This window comes from Diabrotica undecimpunctata, chromosome 1, assembly GCF_040954645.1.
Source record: "Diabrotica undecimpunctata isolate CICGRU chromosome 1, icDiaUnde3, whole genome shotgun sequence".
Classification (NCBI taxonomy): Eukaryota; Metazoa; Arthropoda; class Insecta; order Coleoptera; family Chrysomelidae; genus Diabrotica; species Diabrotica undecimpunctata.
The window spans coordinates 109880961-109898177 of record NC_092803.1 but is presented as its reverse complement, the minus strand read 5'-3'; the positions used below and the strand labels follow the sequence as shown (position 1 = coordinate 109898177).

The following is a 17217-nucleotide window of genomic DNA, read 5'->3' as shown; positions in this document are numbered from 1 at the left end:
TAGAAGAAAAATCAAACAAGATGCAATTTCATTAAAACCACGTCCTGCTAATCCCTCATACCACAAAGACGTATTCCACAAATAGCTGTTTCTGTATCTACTATCTTCTTCTCTATATGTCGTGTCGGAGGGAGGTTGGTGATGACTTCTGCAAATTCATCTTTACCTTGCGCTTTTCTTATTAGTGTTTGAAGGTCTAGTCCTGTCCAATTCTTGATATTACAAAGCCAGATCATTTTTGTCGTCTGCCAGGACCAAGGTTTCCTTTTATTTTTCCTTCCATTATTGGTTAAAGGAAGTATGTCTCTCGTGTATGAATATATGTATATCCAAGATAAGATGTTTTCCGTTATTTGATAATTTCTATCAAACAAAAAGTTCAATCATATATCTTCTATATGGACGCGAAACTTGCTGTAAGTGAGCTTTGAAAGATAAAACAAAACTTGCTTTAAATTCATTAATAAGATATATGCTTTAATATTAAAAAAAATTGCGCCTGCTTTACCTGTATGACGTAGTTCAATTTTGCTTTTAGCGAATCCACTGGATTCTATACAAGCTCAAAGTTCACAACTAAGTTTATAGAATAAAATGCAGGTATCCTTTCTCGCTCGATGAAATTTAAACTTTATAAGTTTTAACAAAAAGAGAAATCAAACGATTTCTACCTGGCGAAACCGAATTCAAATTTTTACCACTGCGCTTCCTAAAACTTGCGAAGCAAACAGCTTGATGAATTACTCGGCAAGGGAATATTACCGTCATTATGTTTTATCAGTTTTCTTTAAAACGTAAATCTGTAAAACTTGTACGTGAATTGAGTATTAAAAATTTATATATACAATTTTTTTTAAAACTTTAAAAAGACGATTAATTTAAAGTCTGGGTCTATTGCACTTAATTCAAATTCAGTCTTGTATACTAGCTTTTTCGAAGGGTAATAGAATTAATACGTCCTATATTACGTTTTTAATTTTGAGTTTATGTAGTTAGTTTATCTGTAAGTAAATACTTTCTTCAAGTTTCTTCTTTGAAACAAGTACGTCAATTTTTTTGTAATACTCCGAAGTGGTTTTGAGTAATACTTAGCCCATTGTGACCCGACTTTTAATTTCGTCTGGATGTTTATAGGAAGCGCAAAAGCTTCTATTAATTCTGGATCAGTTAATAAATCCCACTGATTATAGGTACTTGAAGTTTTGTTTTCACATAACTTGTAACTGCGTACATATCTACACGTACATAATCGTTGCTCTTTTACCGTTGGGAATCGAGCTTTTGATGAATTTTTCTTTATTCTTTTTCGTTTTTCGGCAATTGTGTTGCTTCTTGCAAAGATTTGCACTTATTTTGCAATATTTCTGCTATATTGACTCTTCTGTTTTTTGCTATTGTTTCAGCTTTCGACACTCTTTTCACTTGTCCGTTATTATCCATTCGCGGTATATAACCGAACCATGCTAATTTTATCTCCTTTATTGTGTCAAGTAACGGTTTAATTTTAAGTCTCTTTCTTATTTTTTCATTTTTGAGTCTGTCTGTCCTTCTTGCCTCTATCGTTCTTCTGGGGTATTTTATCTCTGCTACTTATATCCTTCTCTGGTGTCTTGTGTTTATGATCCAGTTTTCTGCTCGATATGTCATCTTTGGCCTATATATTATTTCATAGATTATGATCTTCGTTTTACTTGATATTTCTTTATTGTTCAAAAATCCTCTACTTAGAGCCTAGAATTTCTGAAAATCCTTTATTTTTCTATAGTCTCTAGTCTGTTGTTAAGATCGTCCTCGATTGTTTCTCTGTTATTTATTACTGTTCCCAGGTTTTTGTATATGTTTGTTTGCTTCATTTTTTTATTTATAACTACTTCAATTTGGTCATTCGTGTATTCTTTTCTTGTTATTTTCATTATCTGTGTTTTCTCTTTATTAACATTTAAGTTGTATTTTTTTGCTTCTGAGTTCCACTTTTCTAAATTGTGCTTTAGTTTTCCTGCTGTTTCGGCAAATAATACTATGTCATTTGCAAACACGCATCTCTACATTTATAATTTGCATTTGCTTCCATCCTATACAGTATTTATTAAAGGTTTTCTTATATTCTTTCACTATTTCATCTTAGGTTTATAAAAAGTACTGGTCTTAAGCTATCTCCTTGTATAACTCCTTGCTTAGTTTTAAATGGTTTCGATTGTATATTTTGTATTCTTATTGTATTTATTGTTTTCATATAAATATATATACTTTTAGTTATTTCTATAAGGTCTTTTCTTACTTGTTTCTTTTTCAGGGTCTCTCATATATTTTTCCTTTCTATTGAATTAAATGCCTTTTCTTTGTCTATAAAACTTACAAATACTTCTTTATTTGTATTTAAGGCTTTCTCTATTATCTGTTGCACAGTAAATACATGATCTTGTGTGTTTGATAACCCGTTAAATCTTTTTACCACGAAAAACTTGTTAAACAGGATTTGTCGCATTTCGTAACTTAGATTTATATATACTCGATATTACATTTACAAAAGAAAAAAATGCATTGGATACTCACATATAAGATGGCATTATTCACGCTCAAGAATATTATGCCAATGCCAGCTTCTACGGTTTTTCCAGAATCTCCCAATTTAGTCTGCCTCTTGTTGGAAGACCCTGTAGGTACATTTATTTGTTAATACACTTAACTCGCTGACGTACAAGTGTCACTTAAAACTTTTCACAAGGAATAACCTGTGAACATACCAGAGGCGCCATCTTTAAACGAAAGCTAAAATCCTAACTGCTTTGGAAGTCACATATTCTCTTTCGTATGACATGCAGTAGAGCAAGTACGACGTTTTTTAGAGCAAAAACTAAAAGAAATGGCACCTACTCTATTTGACACTTCCACGTTTCATTAACCTTCATGTGCTAATACCATAGATATATAATGCAAGACAGACTGATCGTTGCAGTACCAGCCCATTCCTCCAGTGCGACAGAGAAAGAGAAAACTGACGCAAAGCAGACCCCCTCATTATAATGGGCCGGGTTTATCGACCACGTGACTTTCTCATTGGTAGTTTAGGTCATGTGGTCGACAAATCAGGTAAATTAGAAAGAGATACAGGATCCGCTTTATGTAAGTTTTTTATGTCGCACTGAGGGAACGGACCAGTATTGCAATGCTCAGTTTATTTTGTATTATATCTCTATGGCTAATATATACCGTTTTAAAATTATAACCGATTTGTTGTACTTTATATTAGGATATGATTAGGATAGTATCAGGTTTTTTATTGCTTTTTCTTGTTTCTTCTGCTTTACTATATTATGATTAACAAGACAGTTTTTGCAACGTTTTGCTATCCTAATTGTATGATTAACAATAATCCCAATTCCAATATATATGTAAATCAGTCCGATTTAAGTTATCATCATTACCATTTTTAAGTTTTCGAACAAGTTTTATGTATTCATGTCATTTGACAAGAACATTATTTTTTATTTATTTTATTTTATTAATAGTCGACACCTGAATAGCTAATTTGTCTTTGAATGAACGATCATTGTATTGTGGTTAAAAAAAATGTATTATACCTGTTTTATTTTTAAAAATATATCAGATAAACTTATAAACAATTAAATCTAAAAAAATAGCATCAAAATTGTTATAAAACCAAAAAAAAATTCTAAATTACAAAAATTAAAATTTGTGCTTGGTGTCTATGATACATTTGTAATAATTTTAAAACAATTTTTTTATCAACAAAAAAATATTTTCTAGAGGCTGCCATGGGGATAAAATTAAATGCGCAAACGGATTCTACGTCTCCATATGTCAGAAGTACAAAATCGATGTGCTACATAATGATGAAACGAATTTTATCTCCTTTAGATCCTTCCTTGTATCCTTTCACCTTAAACTATTATCTTGAAAAGAGAGCATTAAAGGTACTTCACGCCCATACTGACAACGTTATTGACAAAAAAATATCCGAAAGAACGCAAACAACAGATATTGCAGTTGATAACAACACAAACATTGGTATAAAGAAAAAGCTGGCGTTTCTGGATTTACTCTTAAATTGTACAGTTGATGGAAAACCTTTATCAAGGACTGACATTAGGGAGGAAGTAGATACTTTTATGTTTGAGGTAAATCGAAACATACTACAATACTAATTCTCAGTCAAATTTTTTATTACAAATAATACTATGCCACTGAACTTGCAGTACCACCAGTTTCAAAAATTTTTATAAAAGTATATTATTTAATAATGCCGAAGTCAAAATAACTTTTAAATTTGGTCACTAAACTCACTAAGATACCCGTTAACTATAATTTGACAAGCTTGATATCTTGTTTCAGTCATTGTTTACAATACTTAGTCACCGTTTCTTTAGTTATCTTTTATTATGGCTGGTAGATTTAATAAAAGAGAGACAATTCAAACTGTATGTCTTTTAAGAGATGATTACAGCAACATTTAAACAATAATTCTTTGGATATTTTCAAAAAAAACCATACAATTTAAAATATTTTTTTTCTGAAATAATGCCGTTTCAATCAGCCTAACTTCTGGATATAATAAAGAACACTAAAATAAAATGTATTGTAAAAGAAAAACGATTAATTTTTAATAATCAGAAATCCTCCCCACATTCAACTAAAATTATAGCCGATAATCTTCGAAATGATTGACTTATACATGCATTTTCAAGTTGGAGAAAATAAGCCACTGTTTACCACCTTATTAACCACCTTATAAAACTGATTGTTACAAGATCGAAAACTAATCGAAAAAATCGCAGCTTTCTTTGGCCTCTAACCCTTCCAATTTTGTTTTAAAATTATAATTAGTTTGAAGTATTTATTATTGTTTCGTCATTTTGTTGCGATTTAGCTAGCAATAATTTTTTTGTCACTAATACCGGTCGTTCTACTAACTCCGGTGGAGGTAAAGAACATTCGAAGAGAGATATTTTTTACTTTACAATATTCCAAATAACCACTAAACATCTAATAAGTTCAAAATTTTGAAATCAAATCGTAGAATTTGATTGACAGATATTTGATCACTTTAAAGGTTTCCTTGGTAATGTAGGTCTAATTGTCGCTAAATTATAACACTCTACTAATGTAATAATTTTCTGACTTCAATAGATATATTATTATAATAATTTATATTATATCGCCGTTTTACCACCACAGAAAAAAATTGTGTGTTACACGAGTAAAAATATCATATTTTAGCTTTAAGTTTTTTACAGTACAATCTCGAACTAAAATCTAATACTTTTTGTCTTATATATTAAACATCGAGTTAGAATCTATGGAGAAGCTATGAGCATATTAACGTGTGTATTAAAAACGGCGTCAGTAGGTGTGGCTAACGATCATACCAATATGGGGTTGGGATCAGGGCCTGTTTCAATAATATTAAAACTACTATACAAATATGACTAGTTATTCAGAAGATTTAATCATAATCTAAAAAAGTGCAATACATTTTTAATAAACTATGATTTATCCCACGGTAAACACTAAAAACACATAAAACGACAAAGACATATACATAAAGATAAATTAATGCAGTCAAATAACAAGTTGCTGAAAGAGATAATAATATAAATAATATTTTAAAGGGTAAAATGAATATACGGTATGAAATAAAAGAAATACGTTCGTTTTACAACTTATATATTTGATAACTACAAATTAACTGACACTTAAAAATTTAGTTCAATTAACAAAGTTAGAAAAGTTATTATTAAAAAAACAAAATTGAACATCTGCCGAATATCACAATGGAAATACTGTGTAGAAATAAAAATAATTATAAGATATTTAGGATGAAGATATTTGAGTATTCTTATGAATACTATTAATTTATTTTCTGAAGTACGCACCATTATTTTGTTTACATATTTGTATACTAACCTGTGGAACGTTATTCCTGAAGATTTTTTATTAACATTGCTTCTGCTACTGCAACTACGTTGAGAACAAGAAACCATTATTATGCACTATCACAATATAATATTACAGTTTTTATGAAAGTATTATAAAACTAAAAATAGAAGAAAACTTTCAAAACGATCATAACAATATGGCACACGTGATGCCCTCTCCATAGATTCTAATTCGATGATAATAAATATGTTTATTCGTATTGGTTTATAAAATAAATATTTTATTTCCAATATTGTTTGCTTTGTAAACTACTATGTAAGATTTTAAAAATTAAAATTAAAATAATGATATATATATATATATATATATATATATATATATATATATATATATATATATATATATATATATATATATTATATATATATAAAATTCATTTATAGGGTCATGATACAACGTCGTCTGCCATTAGTTTTGCGATTTTTAGTTTGGCCAACAATCCCGAAGTTCAGGTAAAATAGACAAACTTTTTATATTTTTATTTGTTTGTACTTAATTTAAAAGTATAATTTTATTTACTTAAACAGTTGAATAGATAGAAAGAAAAATATTTTTTCCGAATAAATTTTTTCACACCACTAACCGTTAAAATTTATATTGTAATGACTACAACGTTCAAGTAAAAAGTAGATATCTTTTAGTCCATGTTATGAGACCACTTCTGTAGGAAAAATATTTCTGATTCGGTTTCTTTGCGGATTCTGGTTCAAAAATGTCTTATTTGATCAAATCTAAAGAGGGCCGGGCGAAATTTTTGGCAGAAATTGTTTAAAAAAAATTTTTAAGATTTCATGTCATCTTAAACAAAAAGAGGTTTTTTGTAATTTTTTCAAAAAGTTGACAGTTTTCGAGTTATAAGCGATTTAAAATCAGATCAAATCAAAAATGCGAAAATACCCATTTCGAGGCTTGAAAACTTAACAAAATATGTAAATTATTATTTTTGAAGTTGCCAGGTGCCTAAATTGAAGTTTAAACATTCACTTTCAAAAATTTTAAGGCGCGCCGCACTATATGGTTCGTCTCTGTCGCGAAACTTACGCGAAAAATTCCCAACAAATATTGTCAATTATGGATGTTACCCATAATTTTATCCATGATTTTAAAATCAATTAATTTACTTAATCTTACTTAATCAAGTTATTAATAAATTACAAAATTTAGTAGTAAAGTGTACGTATAATATGTATAAGTGTGACAGAGACGCACCATTAAGTACGGTGCGAAGCCGCTGCGGCAGCCCCTTAACAATCGAGTGGGCGCGCATAATGAGCAATTAAAAAACAACGGTCTAAATTGAAATAAGCTCCGATTTCTTTTCAGAATCTTGAAGACGAATGTGTAATATTTAATTAAGGCACTTTGCAACATCAAAAATAATAACTTAACTGCGAGTTTTCAAGCCTCGGTACGTATTTTTGCATTTTTTAGATTTCAAATTGCTTATAATTCGAAAACTGTCAACTTTAGAGAACAATATTACTGGTCGTAACATGTGACGTAATACTATTAGTTGACTTACAGAGCCAGTAAAACCGATAATTTTAAATGAGACCTCATGGCAACTGATATTTCATTTGAAAGGCATTGAACATACCAATTCAATCACACTTATTTTGTTTGGGTTTAAGCTGATTTTGACCAATAAATCAAATAAATAATAACATTATAGTTCATTTTATTAATAAAGATTCTAACTGGTTATATGTTAAAAAGTTGTTTTTACTTTGCTGTTGAACTGTACGTTAAAGTTTTTGCAAAAGTGTTTATACCTTGAATATTGAGTTTAATTATTTTTTAAAGAGACGTTTAAATGTTTACATATGCAGAATGGTACTTACTGTATCCAAAAAAGTAGCAGCTGTCTTCATAATTGGTGAATATAGAAATAATTTCGAGGTCTTATTTGAGTGAGTTTCTTCAGAAGTTTAAAGAAACAGGTTAAAGATGCCAAACGATCTGGTCGACTAACATTTAGTGATGACAAAAAAATTGACGTAATTGCAAAAATGGTAGTGAGCCCTACTCTTTCTATAGCGCAAGTTGCATCTATCTGTGGAATCAGTCAAAGAACAGTACACCGAGTGTTGGCTAAAAACAAAATTTATCCATACAAATCCAAAGCCAAGAATTCTGTAAAAATATGTCCAATCAAAAAAACCAACAGCCAGATTACATAAAAAAAATTGTTTTAGTGACAAACGTACTTTCACCTCAATGAAAATGTTAACATACACAATGTGAGGTATAAGAGTGATACAATTCACGTCTTTTGTGAAAAATATACTCAATTTCCAGAAAAAGTAATTGTTTGGGCAGATATTTTGGGAAACCACATAGTTGGGCCTGCTAACAACTGGTAAAGTGTATCTGGAGATGTTACAAAAGATAATCCAGATGGGTTCGGCAACTTCGAAATAACGTTTTAACAGGATCGTGCTTATGCACACTATTATGGGACAGTAAGACATTACCTAGATGAGGATTATCGTAGTAAATAAATTGGACGACGAAATTCGATAGAATGGCTAGCTCGCTCACCAGACCTCACACTCTTAGATTTTTTGTGTGGAGTTACTTGATTGATCTAAGCTTTACGCTACAGCACCCGACAATATTGACATTTTGAAACAACGAATGTTAAAGAATGTAGGACAATTTCCTCCAACAAATTTAAACTATATAGTTCAAGAGTTTAGCAATAGGGTGCATTACTCTCAGGAAGAAGGTGAAGCACATTTTGAACACTTAATATAAGAATTGGTTCTTAAATTTTTATTAATTAAATGTGAAACTACAACTTTATTATTTATTTAAATTTATTTATCAAAATCAACTTAAACCCAAAAAAGATTAGCATGATTGAATAGGTATTTTTAAAACCTATTAAACGAGATATCACTTGCCACAAGATCCCATTTAAACTTATCATTCACAGTGGCTCTGTAACGTCATCTATGACTAAGTCAACTATTATGACTAGTTGAGAAGTCTACGTTCGTTTATTTCTTCCTTCCAAATTTCTTTATTTTAAATATAACCGTTTATAAGATACGAGGAGGCAGGAAACTTTACACTAGCATTATATATATATATATATATATATATATATATATATATATATATATATATATATATATATATATATATATATATATTAGTTTTGAGTTTCTTGGGTTTAGGTTCAATAAAATATATATTACATGTGGAACTAGATTTTATTTTCCATAGCAATCAACGTTTCGGCAGGAAACCCTTGCCTTTGTCAAGATTCAAAACGTAAAATGGGACACAGACATTAATGAACTTCATGTTCATTATGTAACCCTGTAAGTCCACATGTTACATTTCCAGAACCCTTACAAAGGGTAAATCTTGTATTTCTTCCTTTTTATTTTTGTTTTCTCTTCGCCTATTTTTTTATCGATGTTCTAAGATCTAAGTTCTAAGATTCTTCGCAATCTAGATTACTTTAGCATGGTATCACATTTAATCTATATTCAGTTTAAAACATACTATAAATGATTGATTTAAAAGCAATTATTATTGTAATGTTTCGTTTCTAGTACATTTATATTATGTTTTAATCTGGTGGGTAGATGTGTTAACAACTAGGACAATAATCAAAAAGTAAATATTTTCAGCTAAGGTCTGCTTGCCATTATGCTAAATTCAGTACTGAATTTAGTACTAAAAATATTGTATCTACAAATTAGAGGCACGTGCCGATTCGGTACTAAAAATTAGAGCATGTTCTAATTTCTTGTACTAAAAATGATAAAATATTACGTAAAAGTGATGTTACTCTCAACTTGTCGTAACAATTTTTTAAGCAAATTATTATTCATTCGTAAAAAGTTTTAATATACCAAAGGATCTTCTACTAGTAATTTTTCATTTAACATATTTATTATTCCTTGCATAAACCCTTTTGTGTCGATGCATTTTTTTCTCCACATACGCTTTTTTAAGGAGTGTCTGATTTTTTTTCTTAAGCATCATTATTACAATTAAAGCTACTGCACTTAATTTTAACTTGTTTTTCACCATAATTATTTACCTGTGTGTTTTGTTTACTCTAATCATAAAACAAACTTCATTGTTAGATTATCAATACAAAATTGCTAGATCACAGGCCTACATGTTAATAACAATTAAGATAGTTGCAAACACAAATCCACATTGTTCATGCTAAATCGACTCGCGCAACTAACTAATATTTTTAGTACTGAAATCAGTACTGAAATTAGCATAATGGCAAACAGACCTAAGATCGAAAAATCATTTTATCCCAAATCTCTCTTTCAGCAAAAAGCATTTATGGAGCAACAGGAAATGTTTGGTAACTTGAAAGATGCGAAGCCCAGTATATCTCAGTTGCAGGATATGAAATATTTAGAACTAGTAATAAAAGAAACTCTAAGGCTTTATCCTCCGGTCCCTGTGTTAGGGCGAAAATTACCAGAAGATATGGAATATGGTAATATTAGACCGTCAGATTTCCGACACAGTTTAACTACAATTTTATTCCTTATACCTTAAAGAGTACTGAAAGATAAAATCAAGAAAAGTAAAATGTTTAAAAACATACGGGTGTTAATTATGACATAAAGATGTAATGTTAATAGGTCAGTATTAATGATTTTCTCCTTCATGCCACTTGAAAATTTGGTAGCTTTCAGGATAAGAAACCTGAAAAAAAGGGCATAACGACAGGTCATAAAAACGAAAAATTTGACCCTGGAAAAGTTGCGGAAAATTTGAAAAATTAGATTTTCAGAAAAACGCATCCTGGTTCAACTCTAAATTTTATATTTTTTATTATTTCATATGATATTTTTAGCACACAAAAATTCATAAGGGATAAAATCGTGATTAAACTTCGCATTGAAATCCGACGGTCAATATATGTTATTGTTTTAAAAACTGCTTTTTGAAGATATTGAATAATATCTTCAAAAGATATAGCTAAAAGAAATAAATGAAAATCGCCGAACTCTTAAAAACCGTCAAAGCTTAGTGATTCTCTCAGATAAAATCTCTAATGAATATAGCTACAAATTTTCTTGTTTGGACGATTGGACTCTCCAAACACAAGAAATTTCGGCTATTTTTTGAACACACACACTCGTATATCATTATATGTATCTGTACAGAAATCTTAAATCTGATACAAGTATGATTAAATTAGATATTCTAGGCATAACCTTAATAAACATATTTGGTTTACACGACTACCATTTGCATTTCTGACTCATATGTATATTCAGTATCATCTAAAATCATTTTATTTTGGTCATTTTTAAACGCAATGAAGGTAAAAATTCGGTTTTTATATATAATAATATATAATATATAATTATAATGAAGACGAAATTCGGTTCAATATTTGTTGTTATACAAGAAAAGCCGATGTTTTGCACAAAATAATGGGAGGTCATCAAGTGAGTCGTCTTGGCATTAGGATCTACTAAGGTATTAATCAAAATATACAAGGATATTATCAACCTTGACACGGCGCGTTTCATTAATTAATAGCAAACGTCCTATGAATAAAGAAGATATGTTGGAATAAGATTTAAACAAATAAATGCCCGCGGATTAACTGAAAATGTAACGTAGGAGCTGCAGCTATGATATAACTATAAATTTGTTTATTGACTTATGTAAACACATACACACACAAATACACAAACACATACACAAATACACATACTTGTTTACTCCATGATAAGTTACAAACAGCTGCCCTACAATTGGCTCATCATACAGTCAGATTTCTGCTACGATTACAGCGTTCCCTAAGCCCAATGTATATAACGATGATACTTAGGCTATACATAGCACAATTAGAATAGTTTTACTTAACTATAACCTTAGCACAGTAAGGGCGCACTCTCGTAAGGTTTTTAGTTCCAACTTGTAAAAACAAAAGGAACAGCGAGATAAAAATAAAAAGAGATCACTCAGAGAAAAGCTCAGAAATAAAAAAACTCTTCTGGACTTATAAGTAAAAATACAACGGGAATGATCCGAGAGGTGACTCCTATCACAGATTCTGCTTTTATGTCAAATATTAAGCCAGAAGATGTTTCGAAGAGAACATACTCTGATTTAATTATTAAAAACACTCTAAAATAAAGATTTGGTAATAAACCTAGGAAATCCACTGAGAAAAAAAGCAAAGTCACAAAAGTATTTAAGATAGCGGTAATAAACTGGCATCTACTTGATGCTCAACCAGATTAGGCTCAAGCAAATCTAATTATCCGCAAAGTGGAACAAGCAGTGGATAAGGTATTTTTGGGAGTGAGAATGAGCCACTACAGTTCCATCGATTATATTAGTATTAAACACGTAATGGAAAAAAATACCTTCGAATTACACTGTCCAGCTATAAAGACCTAGACAAAGAAGTAAAAGATTAAGTGCAAAAAGCAAGGAGACTTGCAGGATGCCTTAATAACCCTATATGGTAAAAAGGACATATTAACACTTAGATGAAGTCAAGAATTTAAAAAGACAATAAGCCAATAATGACATTGGCATCAGAAACAAGATCCGACATAGCCACAACACAAAAACTACTAGAAACTATAAATGATTGGACACAAAATGGAAAAAAAGAATGGAATTACCACATAAGCAGAATTGGGGTGAACCGTGTGGTCAAAATAGCAAGATATAAATCCCCAATCGGTAGAAGAAGTATCGGACGACCCCGCAAAATATGGAGTGATAACCTTCCATCGAGGTATTAATACGCCAATAAACAAGCAGAATTGCTTATAAAGAAAGAGAAAAAGAAGTTTCATAAAACAACGTTTAGCGCAGAGACACTGTGAGTAAACTATGATAACTAATACACATAAAATAGACTGTTGATATTATGAGGGCTATAAAAGGATTCAAACTTGATTGTAATCGATTCCAATTATATACTTAAGTGCCCCAAGATGAAGAATAGAGAATGATATTGATAAAGCAGGCATCAGGAACCACTTAAGGAACTAAAATTGGAACCTTAAGATGGGAAACTATTTGTTAAAATACGAAAGATTGAAAGGATGGACAAATATTAATTTATATGATAGACGAAGTTTATACGAATTCCACGAAGCTTAGTTTAAATCGTATTGCAAACTTGAAACAATATCATTTAAACCCACTAGAGGCCTCTATGACTCCAATAAGAGTTTTGCAGGCAAAACTCCAGCATAGTTACGCAGCTTTAGTTGAACTTACTATTGTTATAGGAAGGTGCGATGTAGTTTTAGTGTAAGTCCTGAGTTTACTAGTGCAAAATTTAAGGTATATATGGAATGGGTGGAGACCTTACAGGATTACTGATCTGATAAAGTCCGAGGACCTGTATAATACTCAAATGACATATTAAAATACTGCAGTTGATAATTTTTTTTACCTAAAATTTAACGAATGTAAAGATGAACATAAAGTGTGCGATGTGAATGTGTACCATCTGAGCATATTGAGGAAGTGTAAATACAAAAAAGAAAAAGCTAAGGCAAACACTTTTTCAAAGACATTTTTCCAGTGACACTCAGAAATTCCAACAAAAAATGCCCTCATGAAATAAAAACCTTCTAAATCAAAGGATAGATATAATCAGATATAAATTTAACTTCTCTAAAAGATCAGGTGAGTGGCTATAATCGTAAAGATCTGACTGAATATATTAAGAAACTGAAATGAGCAAAATTATAATTGTGGAGAAAGATGCATTGCAAGAAGACAGAAAAGACAGCAGCAATGTCAAAGCTCGATAACCTTCTCTACAAGAATTCTTTGGCCCATATTTTCTTCTTTCAAGAGGATTTAAGTAAATACACTCAGAATGGTAAAGGGGTCCTGATACAAGTTTTTACTTATATTACCACCACATATTCGTATATGGCAGTAAACTGAACTGAAGACCATACCTTATAGTTCTAAAAAGAACTGTAGCAAAACAGCGATAAATCTGAACGAAATAGAATGAGACAGTGAGTAGAAATCAGTATAAATTTCTCGATATACAAAGAGTATTCGACAACACCTTCTATAAAGGAATCAGGAGGCTGATTTATCTTTAAAAATAAATCAACGAAACATGCTAAAGATAATAGATAGACTACATGCTGATGAGCTGTGTGATATAAGAAAAGTTACTGGGGGATACAATGTAAACACAGATAGCTAAAGGTTGTCCGCAAAGGGAGTCTCATCTTCTTTCTTGTAGAATCTGGTGATATCTGGACCTTGTATGTTGTGAAACTATGCGGATGACTTGGTCATCTTAGCCTACGGAAAATTTACTGACACGGTACAGAATAGACTCTGACTTTAGTTGCAAAATGCAGTTCAGGTGCAAGGTTTACCATAAGCCCCCGGATGTCAAAATTATAAAATTCGTCAAAGGAGCAATTTAGAGGGATAAAATCCTCTTAGTTAAAATAAACTACGATCGCTTAGACTCAGCAGATAGAACTAAAAACATGGAAAGCGGTGAATACGTTAATGGTAGCCGGATGCACTCATGGAACAATATGGGGTTTAATACCAGACATGTTATGTTGGTTTTATAGCAAGATTGTAAAACCAACAATTAAATATGTATTAGTGATACGGTGATAAAGGTGCAGCAAAGAAGTAAAATCCTCAAAGTAAGCAAAATTCAAGGACTTGATTACTTTCAAATCACAAGGGGTTCTGATGGACATATCAATAGCAGCTATGAAGGTTCTATTGGACATCCGTCTTATATACATCCTCTCAAAGAGAGATAAGATTGGATAATGTAGTCTGCGAGAAAATCTGAGCGACTTGTGGTTAGACCATGAATTCTTCTTCTTCTGGTGCATTCCATTATTTAATAATTGTGATCATTATATCAAAATGTTCTGTATTCTGCGCCATACTTAGTAATTGTTAAACGTTCATGCCCGTTCAAGTTCTGATATTGCAAAGTCATAATACGGCCCTTTTGGCAAGTCTGCTCCGGCCCCCTATATTCCATTTAATTATATTATTAACCGTAGTAGGTTATATTTGTCATTTCTCATTAGGTGGCCTAGGAATATGGTCTTTCTTTTTCTTAATCGAAGTTCTAACTCTCTATTTATGGTATTTAATACTATTCGATTCGTTATGTATTGTGTCCATGATATTCAGAGCATTCTGCGATAAAGTCATATTTCACACGCTTCTAGCCGTCTCATGGTATTTAATCTTAATGTACAGGTTTCAACTCCATACAGAAGGACTGACAAAACGTAGCACTTATTAACTCTAATTCGGATATCAAAGCTTAGATTTTGGTTATAGATCATTTGTTTCCATTTATTGAACATGCTCCTAGCCTGTTCTATTCGTGTTTTTATTTCTATATCTGGATCCGAATTATTATTTAGATAATGACATATTTACATAATAAAAGAAATCAGGGATACCGAATGGATGATAATTTCTAACCATATCATTACCAGATACAGGACTACAGTACCTTTTCAACTGAATATTTCTCGACAAGAAATATGAGACAAAGAAAATAGACGACCAAGACTGCAGGGTTATATATAATTAGGCAAACAGATCTAAAACTGCAGAAAAAACTACAGATCTAAAACTCGCGTGAAAGCTTATTCAGTAGTGAAGGAAATTTAAACATTTATATTTAAATATGAGAATTTAACTTTGTATTTAGGGCAGATATTTATGCAATATGCAAACTCACATAAGAGCTCTTAGAACCCCAAGGTGGACTCTAGACTATTGATGGAATGCTTAAAAAAACTTGACAGACTTTCGGAACCTAACAGTATCACACAGTTATAGGTTTTAAGTCTCAAGTAATATGCAGCAATAACAGTTAAAGAACTTGCCAGAAAAGCATCAGCTATAGAATACGTCGGTCCAGAGCCGGCCATACAGCTACCAAATGGCACCATCCGCAACCGGAAAAAAGTTTGAATCCGAATAGAACATAACGCTCACTGCATTCTTCTATAAAATTGATTTAGCCAGTCTGTCATAATTTATCATCTCATCCATTATTATCCATGACTTCTTAATGGTATTACATTCAATAGGTAATTTTTTAAGTGGACACCGTTTAAACAATAAGGGTTTTATTTTTTCTAATTACCAGCACCTTTTCTTTGTCTTCTATCATATTAGTGCAAATTAGAATTGTGAGTATATCTTTGTAAGCCTTAACTGTAGTGCAGTTTTTTCAAATTTTGTTGAGTAAAGTTTCATGAGCTTCACTTCGAATATAGATTTAAAGAAAATATGGTTGCTTACAAAACACTTAGTTCTCTTGCAACTTATAATGAATTTTCCTTTAATGAGAAGAATTTAATTAAAAATAGAAATGTTTGTAGACCGCGATTTGCAAACTCAATCCAAAACAATTTGGTCTAATACAGCAGCTGCAGTCAATTATTCTAGTCATCAGCTACACTCTTTAAAAACTAAATAATTAAATTACTTTAATGTTTTAAAATTTCACAGGCTTCAGTTGTTTCAATTTTAAATATTGCTGCTAACTATCTAACGCTAAACTTTTGCGTCTTTATATAGGGGATCACATTTTGCTTTCAAACTTAAAAACTTCCTTTTGATGTTCGCCATTATATTTACATCGTAAATCGTTAAAAATCAAAATTATTTCAACTACTGAAATTATGTAGGTATATGTATATAAAATTTCTCAGGAAACTTTTTTCTGATACTTGACAATAGTCAACAGTTAGTTAAAGTAAAGGGTTCAGAATCCCCGAAAACTTTTTGGAATCCAAAATGTACCATGTGTACTATAGGTATACCTTCCGTACGTATATTGTACACAAATAAAATTTATTTTGATTAAAATTTAGTAAACAAGTCGGACCAAAATAAGGAAGATTTAAATAAAGTATATCCGAGTAATTTTTATTTTAAAAACTGTGCATATAAAGGAAGTGTCTGTTGAATAAAGGTTTGTATTAGTAGAGTTCAATTTACAGATTTACAGTATTTACAGATTTTAAAAACGTTTAATAAAGTAATTATGTATTTTTATTTGTGATCTCGCAATTTATATTTGATTTAAGGTGGGCATCTATTTCAAAAGGGTATGAATGTTATGCTGTCTACTTTTGCTATGCAGCGATGTGAAGAGTATTTTCCAGAACCTCTCAAGTTTATTCCAGAAAGATTTGAAGACGCAAAATTTACAAACCCGTACATTTATACACCCTTCAGTGCCGGCCCAAGAAA

At 30.9% G+C, this 17217-nt stretch overlaps 1 protein-coding gene across 2 annotated transcripts in view; it reads left to right on the top strand.

Annotated features, from left to right (window-relative positions):
* LOC140452303 (cytochrome P450 4d2-like) overlaps nucleotides 1–17217 on the top strand; it is a 102386-nt gene that overhangs the window by 82001 nt on the left and 3168 nt on the right. For both annotated transcript variants that reach the window (XM_072546473.1, XM_072546481.1), the window contains exons 5-8: nucleotides 3769–4139; nucleotides 6342–6410; nucleotides 10267–10438; nucleotides 17052–17217. The exon at nucleotides 17052–17217 is cut by the window's right edge and continues 8 nt beyond it. In XM_072546473.1, the coding sequence (XP_072402574.1) occupies nucleotides 3769–4139; nucleotides 6342–6410; nucleotides 10267–10438; nucleotides 17052–17217 (778 nt within the window). The remainder of the gene's footprint in view (nucleotides 1–3768; nucleotides 4140–6341; nucleotides 6411–10266; nucleotides 10439–17051) is intronic.